The sequence below is a fragment of the Botrytis byssoidea genome (genome assembly GCF_014898295.1).
Source record: "Botrytis byssoidea strain MUCL 94 chromosome Unknown BBYS_036, whole genome shotgun sequence".
In the NCBI taxonomy this organism is placed as follows: Eukaryota; Fungi; Ascomycota; class Leotiomycetes; order Helotiales; family Sclerotiniaceae; genus Botrytis; species Botrytis byssoidea.
Window position 1 is genome coordinate 257,861 of NW_024065877.1, and position 15,279 is coordinate 273,139.

General features: G+C 43.0%; 6 protein-coding genes across 6 annotated transcripts; 5 read left to right on the plus strand and 1 right to left on the minus strand.

Annotated features, from left to right (window-relative positions):
• Positions 1–708: 708 nt before the first annotated feature.
• EAE97_011394 (uncharacterized protein) lies at positions 709–2,354 on the plus strand (the record flags this gene model as incomplete). Its single annotated transcript, XM_038881909.1, has 2 exons — positions 709–1,872; positions 1,929–2,354. 2 exons carry the CDS (start codon positions 709–711, stop codon positions 2,352–2,354), a joined length of 1,590 nt encoding a protein of 529 aa, XP_038727318.1.
• A 1,058-nt stretch (positions 2,355–3,412) lies between these two features.
• EAE97_011395 (uncharacterized protein) lies at positions 3,413–4,380 on the minus strand (the record flags this gene model as incomplete). The annotated part of the gene is made up of 2 exons (XM_038881910.1): positions 3,413–4,042; positions 4,120–4,380. The coding sequence occupies 2 exons, from the start codon at positions 4,378–4,380 to the stop codon at positions 3,413–3,415; spliced, it is 891 nt and encodes a 296-aa protein (XP_038727319.1).
• A 639-nt stretch (positions 4,381–5,019) lies between these two features.
• EAE97_011396 (uncharacterized protein) lies at positions 5,020–6,817 on the plus strand (the record flags this gene model as incomplete). The annotated part of the gene is made up of 4 exons (XM_038881911.1): positions 5,020–5,078; positions 5,134–6,526; positions 6,577–6,750; positions 6,800–6,817. The coding sequence occupies 4 exons, from the start codon at positions 5,020–5,022 to the stop codon at positions 6,815–6,817; spliced, it is 1,644 nt and encodes a 547-aa protein (XP_038727320.1).
• A 1,006-nt stretch (positions 6,818–7,823) lies between these two features.
• Positions 7,824–9,413, plus strand: EAE97_011397 (uncharacterized protein; the record flags this gene model as incomplete). Its single annotated transcript, XM_038881912.1, has 6 exons — positions 7,824–7,982; positions 8,035–8,205; positions 8,256–8,340; positions 8,394–9,031; positions 9,089–9,173; positions 9,235–9,413. 6 exons carry the CDS (start codon positions 7,824–7,826, stop codon positions 9,411–9,413), a joined length of 1,317 nt encoding a protein of 438 aa, XP_038727321.1.
• A 363-nt stretch (positions 9,414–9,776) lies between these two features.
• Positions 9,777–10,235, plus strand: EAE97_011398 (uncharacterized protein; the record flags this gene model as incomplete). The annotated part of the gene is made up of 1 exon (XM_038881913.1): positions 9,777–10,235. One exon carries the CDS (start codon positions 9,777–9,779, stop codon positions 10,233–10,235), a length of 459 nt encoding a protein of 152 aa, XP_038727322.1.
• Positions 10,236–12,765: 2,530 nt separating this feature from the next.
• EAE97_011399 (uncharacterized protein) lies at positions 12,766–14,357 on the plus strand (the record flags this gene model as incomplete). Its single annotated transcript, XM_038881914.1, has 2 exons — positions 12,766–13,303; positions 13,357–14,357. 2 exons carry the CDS (start codon positions 12,766–12,768, stop codon positions 14,355–14,357), a joined length of 1,539 nt encoding a protein of 512 aa, XP_038727323.1.
• Between the last annotated feature and the right edge of the window lie 922 nt (positions 14,358–15,279).

The following is a 15,279-nucleotide window of genomic DNA, read 5'->3' on the forward strand; positions in this document are numbered from 1 at the left end:
TCCGACGAGCTGGTAATACTGTATGGGGCTGAGATATGCAAGTTGAAACACAGCCTCAGCCATAGGGATAAAAGCTACCAATAAGATAAAGTAATCATGACCTTATCACTCTTATAATGGGCCCATAAACCTGTGATGATTGCTCCCATAACTCTCAACCGAATCCCGATATAAACCTTGGGCATGCGCAATTACCTCTCTGATCTATGCCACCTGTAAGATCTTACCTCTTGAAGAGAGAGTATTCGAGAGAGGCCCATAGTGTTACAGGGTTGTTGAAACCGTCGCTTCGAGGTTGGAATCTATCTCATAATGACAGAATGAGCTCGTGGTCTTCGAATACAAAGTGAACAACGACGGCAGATACTACCTGGCTTGTCAAAATTTGCTCGGAAAGTAATAAACCGTACTGTTGATATCAAAATTCGGTATGTTGGTTCTGAATTATGGATATGCTAGCTGTTCCGAATGAGGTTTAACGCGCCCGCACGGATCTCACGATTTGTTGATGAAAGCTTGCCCAAATATTACTTCCTCTTATAGAAAATAAACGTCATTTCAGAGATGTAAATTTTTAACTTCATGAATTACTACTAGATACATTAATACATCAATCACTTCTATGCACATATAACTTTCTACTTTGAAATCATTCTTTTCAACTTCTTCTCGGTAGGGATAGAATTAATACACACGACTGACGCTCCTATGGCTTTCACCAGCGCCAGCCCCTCAGAGCATACACCTCTTCTTGACCAACAAGCCCTCAGTCCTACGAATACCTCCAAGAAAGCACCAAGGAATGTTACCTTCAATGACAATCCAACTGTTAGGACAATTGGCTTGAACGAACCTTCGCAATCACTTAGGACAACTGATTCCAACGAATATGCACAATCGCCTAGAACAATAGCGCCATCACCACCTTCTCTCAATAGCAAACTTCGACGTCGAAACAGTCATGGATCCCCTCAAGTGCCAATGCACCCAGCATCAAAGATAGGCCCCCAAAGAGCTAGTAAGATCACACAGAAGCTTAAGTATCTACCGGATTTGGAGGTTGGCGCAGATGGACCCGACGAAGAGAGCGGACGAGACGTTTATTCTCAATTTACAAGAATCAAAGATCCAACGGCGCGTAGAGATGCTGCAAGGCTGGGGAAGGCCGATCGCGCTCGATTGCCTCGAGTGACTGCGTACTGTACTGCTAACAAATATCAATTGGAAAATGTGATGCGCTTTCTAAACGGTCGGGGCAAGAAGACGAAGGGAGCAAACCCAAAATTGTTTGATGAATGTATATACACACCATTTAGATACGGTAAAGACCATGGAAAGACCCCTTCGGATCGGGACATGGAGGTACATAGTGCGCCGGTAAAGTTGACGGAGCGAAGACACTCGGATAGTGTTATTGAGGTGGAAGACAACAATAAGCAACGTCGAGACGACCTCATAGACCTGCATACCAATGGCGGCGATGTTGCCATCAGTAATGGCGACCACTCCCCCGCTAACCACATCCTCCCAGAAATCATGGAGCGACAAATGGAGAACGAGACCGAAGCTCTTATTTCAGAAAGCAACCCCGACTTTGACACTCGAATTCATACACCCGAAGTGTTCCTATTTGGCTATGGTGTTGTGGTAATATGGGGTATGTCTAAAGAGGATGAGCAGCGGTTCCTCAAGGACATAGCGAGGTTCGAGAGCGGCAAATTCGCAGCCAACGATGTGGAAATGGAGTCTTTCAACTTCTATTACACCGTAGAGTATCAAGCTAGGATTTACAACGATTTTATCACCTTGAAGGACAAGAGAAATTATATGACCAAACTAGCGATTTCACACGGCTTGGCGCAGAGTGTCAAGGTATTTCTTTGATCTTTGAATCCGATCTTCGTTAAGGTACTAACTATCTAATTCAGACCTCACTTTTTGAATCTTTAGTAGACAGCACCATCGACGAGAACAAAGATATTCCAACCCAAATCGCGCTGACAGGAGCTATTGACCTCCCACGAAAAAGAATCAACATGCAAATCGGCGAGCTCTTCATCCTTCGCATAAATATTCATCTTAATGGTTCAATTCTAGATACCCCTGAGTTATTTTGGTCAGAACCGCAATTGGAACCAATATACCAAGCTGTGAGAAGTTACTTAGAAATGGATCAGAGAGTGAAGCTGCTGAATGAGAGATTGGACGTCATCGCGGACTTGTTGGCAGTTCTTAAGGATCAACTCAGTCACAGACACGGAGAGAAGCTAGAATGGGTTGTCATCGTTCTAATTGCTGTGGAAATTCTAGTTGCGGTTCTTAATATTGTCGTCGATTTATCAGTCGGCGAATAACGTACAGAACTACGAACTCGCCTTCTCGACTACTTGGCTAGGAAGAGATTTCATTTGGTGTTTGAATTATTCAAGTCGTCCAAAGTTATCTCTACGTTTCAGAACATTTGAATTACCAGAATCCTTCATTGTTGAATTGCAATGAAGCTGTCATTCAACCAACAGTTCGAGCTAGAAAGGGAGTAGAGAAAATTGTCATGGCATACCCAATCACCACACAAAACATCCTACTAGAACACTAACATAATCATCGCCCATCATTCCAAATTTCTTCTACCATTGGAATGACATCCGAAATATTTGTACACAAGATCTGATCATACGGAAACGCGGGCGTTAATCTTTCTTTCCTTTCTATTTGCTTCTTTGGGGTGCAACTTGCAGGCTTGTACATAATAATTACATCACATAGTACTTGAAAGACTGTGTGCGTGCGTGCATGGCGTGGAGGGAAACGGGCGTTCTGATATTTGGATAGATGTGGAATTTGTATTTCGCGAGAAAGGATAGCTTGGGGGAGACTTGTATATGTAGATAGAATGAGGTGTAAGAATGGAAAGGGTTGAGTGAATACATTTGGATTGTCTGTTGTGGCGTGATGTGATGTGATGTGATGTGATGTGTAGGTAATGTGAAGTTAAAGATGTTGATTGGCAGTCTACTGCATTTTTCAAGAAGGAAAGTTTATGAAGGTACCGTCTTTACACCTTTGAAGCTTACACATGTTTGATGAGCTGAACACTTTCCGGTCTATTCTCGGATATATCAAAGGGGCCAGTTACGCATGATCAAGAAATAGCAAGATCGTATGAAGCTAATATTACACCGAAAGAAGTGGACTACAAAATACACACGCAGATGGATATCTGCACGAAGGATTCCATCTCAGAAAAATCAAAGAGTAATTCTAATATTGCAAGCAAGCAGCTTGGTTCATCTTCACGCCCCCATAACGCCAAGTTTGGAGTATTTTCGTCCTTCCATTATCCCATTCGCATATCGTATTGATCCAGATCCTTTCCATTCCTCAACTGCCAAGTAAACTCCGTAGATTGTATCTAGCCTCTGTTCACGGATGTAAAGCCGGCAGCTCCATTGGCTCCGTTACCATTGGGTGTCTCTTCACGTCCACTGTCTCCCATTTCTACATCGTCATCTAGGGGGGTGCTGTTCTCGAGTTTCTTTGAATTTTGCATTGCTTTGAATAGATTCTCGTATCGTTCTGTGGTTGCAGCATCTGCTTCTCTCCATCCGGTTGCCAAAAGACGGTCGATGTCAAGGTTTCCTTCTTTGATACCACGTCTATGTTGTACCATCATGGGCCCACGTAGTTCCTGACAGTATAATTCAAAGCCTGAAGCAGGTGTTTTGGGTGGTCCAGAAGGGGGGATAGATGGAGAATGGGAGGCTGAGTGCGGCGTTCGCCCACCCATAGGAGTAGAATTGGAGAGTGCGCGGCGAGGAGATATTGGTTGTGGATGGGCAAGGGAGGTATTGAAACTATTAAATGTTCCTTGGCTAGGGTTACTCGGCATATCGAGATGTGTGTGAGAGAAGGAGGAGGAGGAAGGTGAGATGGCGAGATTGGCATTCAAGCTGTTGGGCAGTGGAACGGTTGGATCACCGAGGGTATTCAGGAAAGAGGGTTTGCGATGACCACGCTTTGTGCGCAATGGCTTTTCTTGAGGCTACGGATTCCTATGTTAGATGTCTGTTTGCAATCATATAGAAAGGGACGCAGAAAAGCAGATATAGATGAACCTACTGTTGGAGGTGGACTTGGGGAACCCTCTGAGTCTTCCACATTTGTACTCGTTCGTTTCGACATTTGTTCCAACAAGAAGGCTCGCTCTAGACGCATCTTATTGATTGCTCGACGCATTCGTGACAATCTGAGGCGCGCGGCATCATTTGCTTCTTCGACTTCATTCATTCGAGTCTTGAGTTGAATACATTTGCGTTTGTATGATTCTTCAACCGATGGGGGAAGTGTTGGTGGGTTTTTTGATATTCCGTTGGACGCCATTTTGATTTTGTGGTGGTTGTCCAACAGATCACGTCGAAGTTATGCTTCGAAGGGGATCAACCACTATCCTGAGCTTCACAATAATGCGACACCGGAAGTTCTCGAATCGATAGGGTAAAGGCGATTGATCTGATAAAACGTGGTTGGAGGAGATATGTTGGTTGCGGAGCGCAATCTTGAACGTTGGTATTAGCACTAGATTCGTTCCACTACCTGGATTTGGGGTCCTTTCAATAGCTGTGAAGCCTTATGAATGGATTAATACAACGTACGTACTACTGAAGCTAATAAATTGAATGTGCTGAAATTAAACCTTTGGATTTTGCGCAAATTCAATGATTGTTCTGATAACTTTTGTATGATGAGAATGTCTGTACGGTTTTGTGGTATTCGCGTTGATTGTCTCAAATTTAAGCTTCACATCGCATTTCATTCTTTGGTCTATGAAGCTATTCAAGTCGGGTAAACTATGGCATGACAGCTCCTGGGCATGCATCAAAAATTATTGATGCCTCATAATTACGGCCAACATCCACGCTTCCTCCACCAAAAAAGGCAGATAGACGCGACTTTTTTCCCTGAGCAGGAAGGGAAGGATAATATCAACGCAAGAGATCTTTCTACTGAACACATTTCAAGATGTCTCTCAATATCCCAAATGCCCCAAACTCTAACCTTTTCAAACAAGGTTACCAAAAGTAGGAGTTTCTCCCTAAATTCCATACAAAATACAAAAGCTAACCCCCTCCAAAGCTATGATTCTGAAGATGGAGCAGTTATTCGTAACATCGATGCATGCCGGACTATTGCTTCAACAGTTCAAACTTCTTTAGGACCTTATGGACGAAACAAGATTGTCATTAACCATCTGCAAAAGATGATCCTCACATCAGATGCCGCTACCATCCTTCGAGAACTCGATGTTGTCCACCCCGCAGCAAAGCTTATTGTCATGGCCAGTCAGCAACAGGAAGCCGAGATGGGAGATGCTACAAACTTAGTCATTGTTCTTGCAGGAGAGCTTTTAAAGAAAGCTGAAGATCTGTTAAGAATGGGATTAAAAACTAGTGATATAGTTATAGGTTACGAGCGAGCACAGAAGTTTGCTTTGGAAGAGTTAGAGAACTTGGTGGTGGACAAAGTAGAGGATATGCGATCGCAGGCCGAACTCAGCAAAGCTATTCGAACTGTTATTGCAAGCAAACAAAACGGCAACGAGGATTTCTTGGCAAACATGGTCGCCGAAGCTGTTTTGGCCGTCCTCCCAAAGAACCCAATCAACTTCAACGTCGATAACATCAGAGTCGTTAAGATTATGGGAGGAAGCTTAGAACAAAGCAGGGTTGTCAAGGGTATGGTTTTCGGCCGTGAACCAGATGGATCAGTCAAGAAGGCCTCCAGGGCAAAGGTCGGTGTATTCTCATGCCCAATCGACATTAGTCAAACAGAAACCAAGGGTACCGTTTTATTACATAACGCCAAGGAGATGTTAGATTTCACAAAGGGAGAAGAGAACCAGTTGGAAACTGCCATCAAGGAGCTTTATGATTCCGGTCTACGAGTCGTCGTTGCTGGTTCTACTGTAGGTGAACTTGCCATGCACTACCTTAATCGCTTTGGTATTTTGGTCATCCGCATTCTCAGCAAATTCGAACTCAGAAGATTATGTAGAGTCGTAGGTGCCACTCCACTAGCTCGACTTGGAGCACCAATGCCTGATGAGATGGGAAGTGTTGATATTGTGGAGACCCTCGAGATTGGTGGAGATAGAGTTACAGTTTTCAGACAAGAGAACGAAACCACAAAAACTGCCACTTTAGTCCTTCGAGGAGCAACAATGAATCATCTTGATGATGTCGAGCGTGCTGTTGATGATGGTGTCAACGTCGTTAAGGCAATCACAAGAGATCCAAGACTCGTACCGGGTGCCGGAGCTACAGAGATTCAATTGGTTGAGAGGATACAAGCATTTGGTGACAAGACTCCTGGTTTGGCTCAATACTCCATTCGCAAGTTTGGTGAGGCTTTCGAAGTTATTCCAAGAACAATTGCGGAAAGTGCTGGTCTTGATGCTACAGAGACTTTAAGCAGACTTTATACTGCTCACCACAAGCACGACAACTGGAACACCGGTGTTGATATTGAGGTAAGCTCTATTGGTACCATTTTTTTAGACTTGTACTAATTTTCCAACAGAATGAGGATGATACCGGAACTCTCGATGCGAAGCAAGAGGGTATTTTAGATCTCATGATCTCAAAGAGTTGGGCCATCAAGCTTGCTACCGAGGCCGCAAGAACTGTGCTCTCTGTTGATCAAATTATTGTTGCTAGACAAGCTGGTGGACCAAAGCCTCCAGGACCAAATCCTGTAAGTTCATAACCTTTCCATTGACGATGATCCTTACTGATTGTGATAGAACTGGGATGAAGATTAGATATAATGCATTAAAAGCGCGTGGGAATGTAAAATACCAAGTCGTCATGAATTATGAAAGACAATTTACGATGTCCAACGAATCTTCTAATTTGTCTCTGATTTACTATTCCAAGCTTTTGAATTCTGTGCCGTCTAAACCTATGCTGCAGTACTAATTCATTTCAATGCTAACCAAAGCTTCGAGCGCTATAACATGAATTAGAACTGCATCCCAATTTGATCCCTGGCCTGGAGAACGAATGAATCGCCCTTGCGATTAGACATCCTAGTCGTCTGATTTGACGTGCAGGAGCTGATGCCAGGGCCGCCAAGCTCGTTTCGACGGACATCTGAAATTGAGGGCGTGTGTCAAAATCTTTTTCGGGAACTAACAAGAACAAATCCTCCTTCTTTCAAAAATCATAAACCATCTGAAAATTAAACTCAAAACAAAGATCAGATGAACCCTCATCATTTGACGAATGATAGGATCAATCAGTGCAGATCAAACGGATTCTCCCGAGACCTGACCGGAGACTTGACCTCTTAACCGCCAAATAAAACGGCTACACGCGAACAAGATTTGCGACGCGTGTGGTTTCAACACTTGCATGTTTGCTCAAGTGAAGTTGATATTTTGCTTATTTTGTGTTGAGGATAGCCCGAAGAAGGCTTTTTGGTAAAGTCCTAATTACCAAGTATCTTTGCTTTTAAAATTCATATGCTGTGTGACCTTTGACAAGAAGTGTTTCGAGGACCGCTGGTACAATGTTACTCAAGTATGTGAAGTTGATATATACCATCGTAAGTTTCCTGCTTCATTGAGCATCACAAATTTCCATTGCAGTTATTTCTATTTTCCTTCTCTCATTACTATTTCTTCTTCTTCTTCTTTCGTTTCTCTATTTTGAATTTACCTTCCTTAAACTGCTGGGCAGTCTTCCAATCTTTTCAACAAGTGTACGAGATATTTTATACTCCTTGCCATCAATCATTTTTACCCTATTACATATCAACCCTTAATCATGTATCTCTCCAATTCATTGTTACTCTTAGCAACACAGGGTTTTGCTTCCCCTGCCTTTCGTAAAAGAGTCGTCGCTTCTCTTGACCAGACTGCCTTTGAGGAAGCACAACAACGGGACGATACCGCAACAAGAGCTTTCACATCGGTTCCAATCACAGTATGGTGTTCTTCTGCTTGGCTTAGTTTCTTAGGTGCTAATCAAGATGTAGACTTCATCAGGGCAGTGTCTCTTCGTGGATGAGCTTTCCGGTGACTTCAGAGCGAACTTGACACCAATTCAAATAGCTGCCTGTGATGGCAGTACGGGACAGCTTTGGGACGTTCTCACCAGTGGAAAACACAACAACGTAGCAGGTAGTATGCTGGTTGTCAATACTTTGGTGGGCACAATTACCCTTTTACCGTCTCTTTCAAGGACTAATGAGTTTAGACCCAAGCTTGCTTGAACTTTGATCCTCGCCGTGCGGCGGGTAATACTGTCATCATGTTTTCCTGCGGTGGTCGGGCCGACGGAGGTATTTATTGTTTATTGGCTTTTATTCGCCAGGTTCTTATTGACCTGAATTAGATGGGCTTGTCACAAAATCCCAGCTCTTTCCATTCAATGTGACTTCCGGCCCACTTACTCTTTCTCCCGAAAACGCCCCAGGCACCTGTTTGTCTGTTACCACTGCGAACGTTCTCGATCAGGCTCCCTGCGATGAATCTGATTCTAGCCAAACATTTACATTTGATGCCTCAAGTGTCTCCGCCGATCCAGCAATCGCTAGCTCTGTTGCACCATCGGTCTCAGGCGTAGCAGACGTTTCATCATCAGCCGTTCTTACATCTTCAGCAGCCACGTCTTCATTGCCTTCCCCTGCTTCACCATCGTCAGTGGCTGCGACTACAGCTGCTTCTGTAGTACCGACAAGCGATCCAACGACCCCTCTTCCCGTTTCCCGTGCTGGAGGTGTACTAGATCCTTCTGCCGCAGCTGAAGCCAATGAAATGGATAATACCGCCGTAAAGGCTTTTTCATCCGTCGCTTTGAAAGATGCATCTGGTCAATGTCTATTCGTTGATCCAACTGCGGGCGACTTTAGACAGAATTTGATTCCAATCACTCTACAAGCATGTGATGGAAGTCAAAATCAAGCTTGGGATATTGTTACAAGTGGAAAGCATAATAATGTACCCGGCTCGGTGCTTGTAGTCAGTAGCTTGGTCAGTAGTTATTTTCTCTATTGGAAGTTGTCGAATGATGCTAATAATTCTGGACAGACTCAAGGATGTCTTAACTTTGACCCGAGAAGAGCTAATGGCGATAAAGTTATCATGTTCTCTTGCGGTGGAAGAGCTGATGGAGGTATTTATTTTCGAAATTGGTTTACATTACTAAGAGAAACGCCAGCTGACCTTTTTCATAGATGGTTTGGTAACAAACTCGCAATTGTTCCCATTCATAGAAGGCCCAACAGAAATCTTACTTGCCCCTGAAAATGGAAATAATGCAACCTGCCTTGTGGCAAGTGAGGATGGAAAGCTAGACTCGACTAGTTGTGCTGGTGACGCTACAAGCCAATCGTTCACCATTTTGACAATTTAGAAGCAATGCACTTTTGGTATGGTTATATTGGGGTCTTTTTCCGCATTTGGAGTATTGCCAGACAGTTCTCGGGAGAAAGTTTCAGGCCTTTGTTGAATATTTATTCAATTGGAAGCAAATGAATGTATCGTGTAGACAGAGTGTCAGATCCTTGAAAAAGTCGGCGGTTATACGCGTACTGCTGGCAACTATGTGATTATTTTTGTTGATTAGTCAGCCTGTCAATTACGCGGCTCTGTTATATCCCATGAACAACTATTATAAGAATTATATAATTGCTACTCTTCTTGGTCTGCAGCAATGACTTCTTGAATCTCAATTTTCAAAACCTTTAACCTGTACAATTCTTTTTGGCGACTAAGAATGTCCGATTGGGAGACAGCATCAGGAATCAGTTCACTCAGCTCAGAATCCGCCGAGCATAATGAATTACTCAGATTGCTTCGCGGGATCAACGAAAAGCTTTCCCGGGATCTTGATATCCAATTACCTGTCAACGGCTCCACGCCCAATCAACCTAGTGCTACTCGACCTGATGCTGTTCGAACTGACATCTGGCGATGGTATGAAGACACCTACTCTGGGCCAAAAATGGCGGTTTCTATCGAACTACCACCGTCCAGACCAGCTTCGCCAATAAGGGGCAAAACTTCCCAACATAATAAAATTGAATCTGTTAAAAATGACCTTAATTTTTACGAGTGTCTAGATAAATTGTCAGAGGGGTTGAGATCTTGGTGTCATCCATACTCAGCTACTCCACTCGACGATTCTGATGCCTTGAAATTCTGCACAGAAGTTCTGACAGACTGTCTTGGTTAGCTTTACACATTCCATCCGATGACCGCATAGGGCTTCCTTTCACCATTGAGGGAATACATGGACATTTTGAAAGAAAGAAATATCATTTCGAGCAGCCGGACTGGACAGAATGAATTTGTTTCCATCACTTCAGGACGCTACAAAACTATCACCGTGTGATATGACACGGACAAGTGTCCGATTTTTTGTTGAAGATTATGATCCATGGATGCAGGAGACCTATAGCTTTGATGTCTTAGGATTTTTATCGGAGGCCAACAAAGATACCAGCTCTATTGAATCTTCTCTTTCTATACAATGGTGTAAGCTAGATTTTTATTTTCATAAAGCAAGAGAACCTTTGATGTTAGACAAAGAATTGCTTTTCTCTACGTAAGTAAGTCTTGGGCTCAATTAATCAATTACTGCTAACGTATCCAGATCCGAAGAAACATTCAATCCTCTGATACTGCCGCAACGCAGGTCCTTCAGAACACCTGCTTCTTAACGACGTTTGATGTCAGTAACAGCTTTGAAATTCTTGCTTTGAAAGTGATGTTCGGTGGAATCAACAGCTTGTAATATGCAGATTTCTCAATGAATTGGCGTATTCAGGTCATTGGAACTATAACAACAAACAAACTAATGGTCATCCCGTGGTAGGAGCAGCACAGGTGCATGCTGACAATTTTTTATCGAATTACTATGCACAAGGACTGCTCAATAAACACCTTGCGAGTCAATTTTCAAAGTTTAATCCTGGTGTATATCGCAATCACTCTCAATACACTCTCACTTTCTTCGAACTATTCAATGATTACAGGGTTCCACACAAATCCATACTGTTTTTTTGGTGATAACCTAAAATCCTCTCATCGTCATCTGAGGCTTTTTACCCTCACTGTATTCAGTCCATATTCCTTTCTATATTCTTTCGTCTCAAGTCAACATTCGTTGCTGATTGAATTTTCAGGTCTCAATTTTCACCACTGATAATCATACAAACACCTCTAGTTTTGTTGATGGGCATTTCGATCCGTTCTACCCGATTCTTATACTAGGGGCAGATGAATATTTTATTAAAAGAAAATCAAAGTACATCCTCACACATGATACGGCAATTCATGCTGAGCTGGAATGCGTTGAACTGGCGCTTCTTTTATTATAGCGAAATGGAAGGGGCTAAACGGTCCCTTCCGCGAACTTTTGGAAGAAAATTCTCTAGACATTGAGCAATATTCCAACTTGCTTTTTGACGACGAGAGATTCACTCGCTCTCGAAAGTATTTCTGGGCCATTGGTTGTTTGACCGAAATCGATAATGACTTATCTGATAATATCAAGCAATGGGGCTTATACTATAAGGAACACCTGCAGCCATTACCGGATCACGAAGATACAAAACAACTATTAGACGCCGCGTGTCTGTATCCATCAACAGAGCGGAAAACATTTAGAGGTGATTATATGCTCGAGCAGCTCAAGAAAATGATCCAACAAGCGCAAACACATGTAAACACCCTCAAAGAACTGCGCAACGATTTCAGTAGAAACGCGGAAACAACAAAGGCTTTGCGAGATGGGGTAAGTTGATAGTTGTTCCACCAAACTCATTAATTATAGATCCAGAATAGTCTCTAATGCTTTACTCTCTGAAATAGCTATTCAATGCCAGCGCACTGGTGGAGAGCAGGCGTCCACGAGGTTGGGAGGAAACGTCAAACTTTTGACGTATGTCAGCATACTTTATTTGTTTCTCGCTTTCTGTGCGGTAAGTGCATCATTCACATTGATCTTCTCCGTCATTCTCACATATCTTAGGCGCTCTAGGTCATTCCAAACATTCGGGAAAGCTCTACGAAAGTGCCATTTATCATCACGGCGTGCATCGTGGGTGCAATAACGTATGCAATTGTCCTTAACATGGACTTCATATCGCAAAAGATTGACGCCAATTACAACCCTCAACGACAAAAATTGGTGGGCCACATGCAAAAAGACAATAGCGAATGGTGGCAAGAAATCGGAAAGAGATTCGAAGTTTTCAAACCAACAAGCGAAAGCAAGATTCCCACGGAATGGTGGATACCTATCTATTTAATCAGGAAAATCTTTAGACGTGGCTCTTCTACAAAAAGAGCCAGTAGGGAAGCTGAGGATGAGTCTCTTGCATGGTCCAATTCCAGTTCCCAGGACAGTCCACTTAAGGACGGCCACACAAGCTCCAGACTCAAGGATATGTTTGCGAGGTTTCGCAGGGGGCGGAGAATTTGAACACGCCACAACTTAATCTTGTGTATTCACCTCCCTTACATACACTTACTTGACTGGTAGTGGAAAGTTATACGTAAATGTTGGTGAATACTCATTGGCTGGCAATTGCCGTGCTGCGCCACATGCATCTATTCACGTCTTTCCTCTGACAAATGTTGGCCTCCTACATGTCAGATAATAGAGTCGACGATTCATTTCTATCAGATCTAAAACCATGGTTTCTCAAATATTTACCGTATCTTTGACCGCTTTTTTGATACTTATATCTATTTTCCTAATGCGTCGCCTTCTGTTCTTAGGGCGGGCAGACAGTCCAGTCATCCCAGAGACCACGAGAATCAGCAAGACTCTCGCAGCCGCTCTGCCTGAAAGTGTTATTCTACCACAAAGTATCACTAATTTCGACAAGGCAGTGAATGGCTACTGGGCAAAACAGGAATGTGAAGTAAAGCCATCATGTATTGTTCGACCTCGCAATGATGAGGAGCTTTGCATAGCTGTCACTATAATCAAACACGAGTATAATGAACGGAGAAAGAAAAGACTTGGTGAAGAACATAGATCCGACGGATTGTTCGCTATCCGCAGTGGCGGCCATTCCTGTGTTGCTGGGGCTGCAAGTATTGAAGGGGGTGTTCTTATTGATCTTAGTTGTTTCAACGAGGTCGTACCTTCTGAGGTGAATAATGAATCGAGTGTGATTATTGGAGCAGGTTGTAGGTGGATGGATGTTTCAAAAGTTTTGGATGAGAGGGGGCTGGCTGTTGTTGGTGGCAGAAATTCTGCTGTGGGAGTTGGCGGGCTGACTTTAGGAGGTGAGTTGGTGATTATTTGATACATGGAGCGGTTCTTTAATATCTGAAAATAGGCGGTCTCTCATTTTTCTGTCCTCAATTTGGTCTAGTATGTTCCAACATAATCAGCTACGATATCGTCCTCGCATCAGGAACTCTCACCACGGCCTCCGCAACCCAGAATCCTGATCTCTGGCGTGCCCTCAAAGGAGGCTCTAACAATTTCGGCATCGTTACTCGCTTCACGGCTCGCAGTTTTCCCAGCACCAAAATCTGGAGCGGCTTTCTTTATATGCCTAGTTCTCAAACGAGCAAAGTCATTTCCGCCTTCCATGGGGTTGTGAACAGAGTTGATTGGGATCACCATACTGCTGGTCCTTTGGCATGTTTTACATATATACAGCCATTAGGCGTCCAAGCTATCTCCGTCAATCTGGTATACACGAAGCCCTCCGAGAAGAAATGGCCAGAATATTGGAGAAGATCACCCTTTTCATCAATGTGGCGTTTTTGGAGCACCTGTAAACTGCGCACATTAACAAGTGCAACCGATGAAATGAATACTCTTAATCCACCTGGAAAACGCCAAGTGCTCGCTACGACAACTATCAAGAATGATATCACTACACTCGCCGCTACGCATGCTGTATATCAGGACGCTATTTCTTCACTGCGAAGTGTAAAAGGTTTAGTCTGGACACTGGTCATGCAACCATTATTACCAGATTGGGTACGCAAGGGTGATTCAAACCCATTGGGATTACATGGTATCAATGAACCTCTCGTGATCGTGAGTTTTACAGTAAACTGGCCTAACGGCCAAGATGACGAAGTGGTGAAGCAAACCACACGGCGTGCAATCGAAGAAATTGAACAAATTGCGGAGAAGAATGGAATGAATCATAAATGGAAATATCTAAATTACTGTGCGGAGTGGCAGAGACCATTTGAAGGATACGGAGAGGAGAATTTAAGCTTTTTGAGGGATGTCAGCCGAGCATATGATAATGAGGGGTTGTTTCAGAGAGCTTGTGTGGGAGGGTTTAAGCTTGGCCTTCCCGTTGATAGTGAATAGAGGGATTATCAGTCCTGAAGAATGCTTCATTTGATCCAGAGCTTCAGATAGACTACAGGCGTGTATTTATATATCACAACATATGCCAATCTTTTTGGATAAAGTTCATTCTCATCCGTGTTGGGATTTGCAATAGCCCAAACCTCAGTCCTTAAATAAAAAACTTTGAGCCTTTAGTCCAATCAAAACATTCAAATCGCTTAAACTATTTTATGCACTATAGATATTATATAATTCTTGGGTGTTGGAAGCTTAAATCTAGTCTACTGGTCTAGAATATTAGCTACTCTGCTTTAGAGCCTCGGTCAAGTGATGACCAATCATGCCCAGCGGGTTAGATAACATGTTGATTTTCATTGCACTAGACTATCATGGGATAACTCATCAACCTGCTAAGCCTCCGATTTCTTGTGTCGCAATTCACTTTCTGGAGATATGGCAGGAGTGGTAGTGACAACTAGCCTGCAGTGCTAACCAATGCTTTTAAAAATCATAATATTAATCACAACAGTCAAATATACTCAAAGTAATACTCGAAACAAAGTGAAATTCATCATATATATTGCAGTCACCTGATCGTCTGAAATGCGATCATGCTATAGTATAGGTAGAATAATAATACAAATCCAAACAACCAACCGCTCATCATCTTTCCTCGCGCAAAAAAATCCCAAAAATAGATTCCACACAAACTCAACAAAAAATCCCAAATGCTAAACAAACAATGCAAGTACCACATCCCGCGCGTCAAAATGCCAAACGTGTCCAGATATATCCAGTCCTTTTATTGTACCATCATTGCCAGGTCATTCCGTCAAAGATTAATAAGGAGAATGGAAATGTATATCCATATGCATGTACCAATACATTTCCAATCGTCATACTCTTCGAGTGGATTCTACTCCAGATGTGAAAAGAGAAT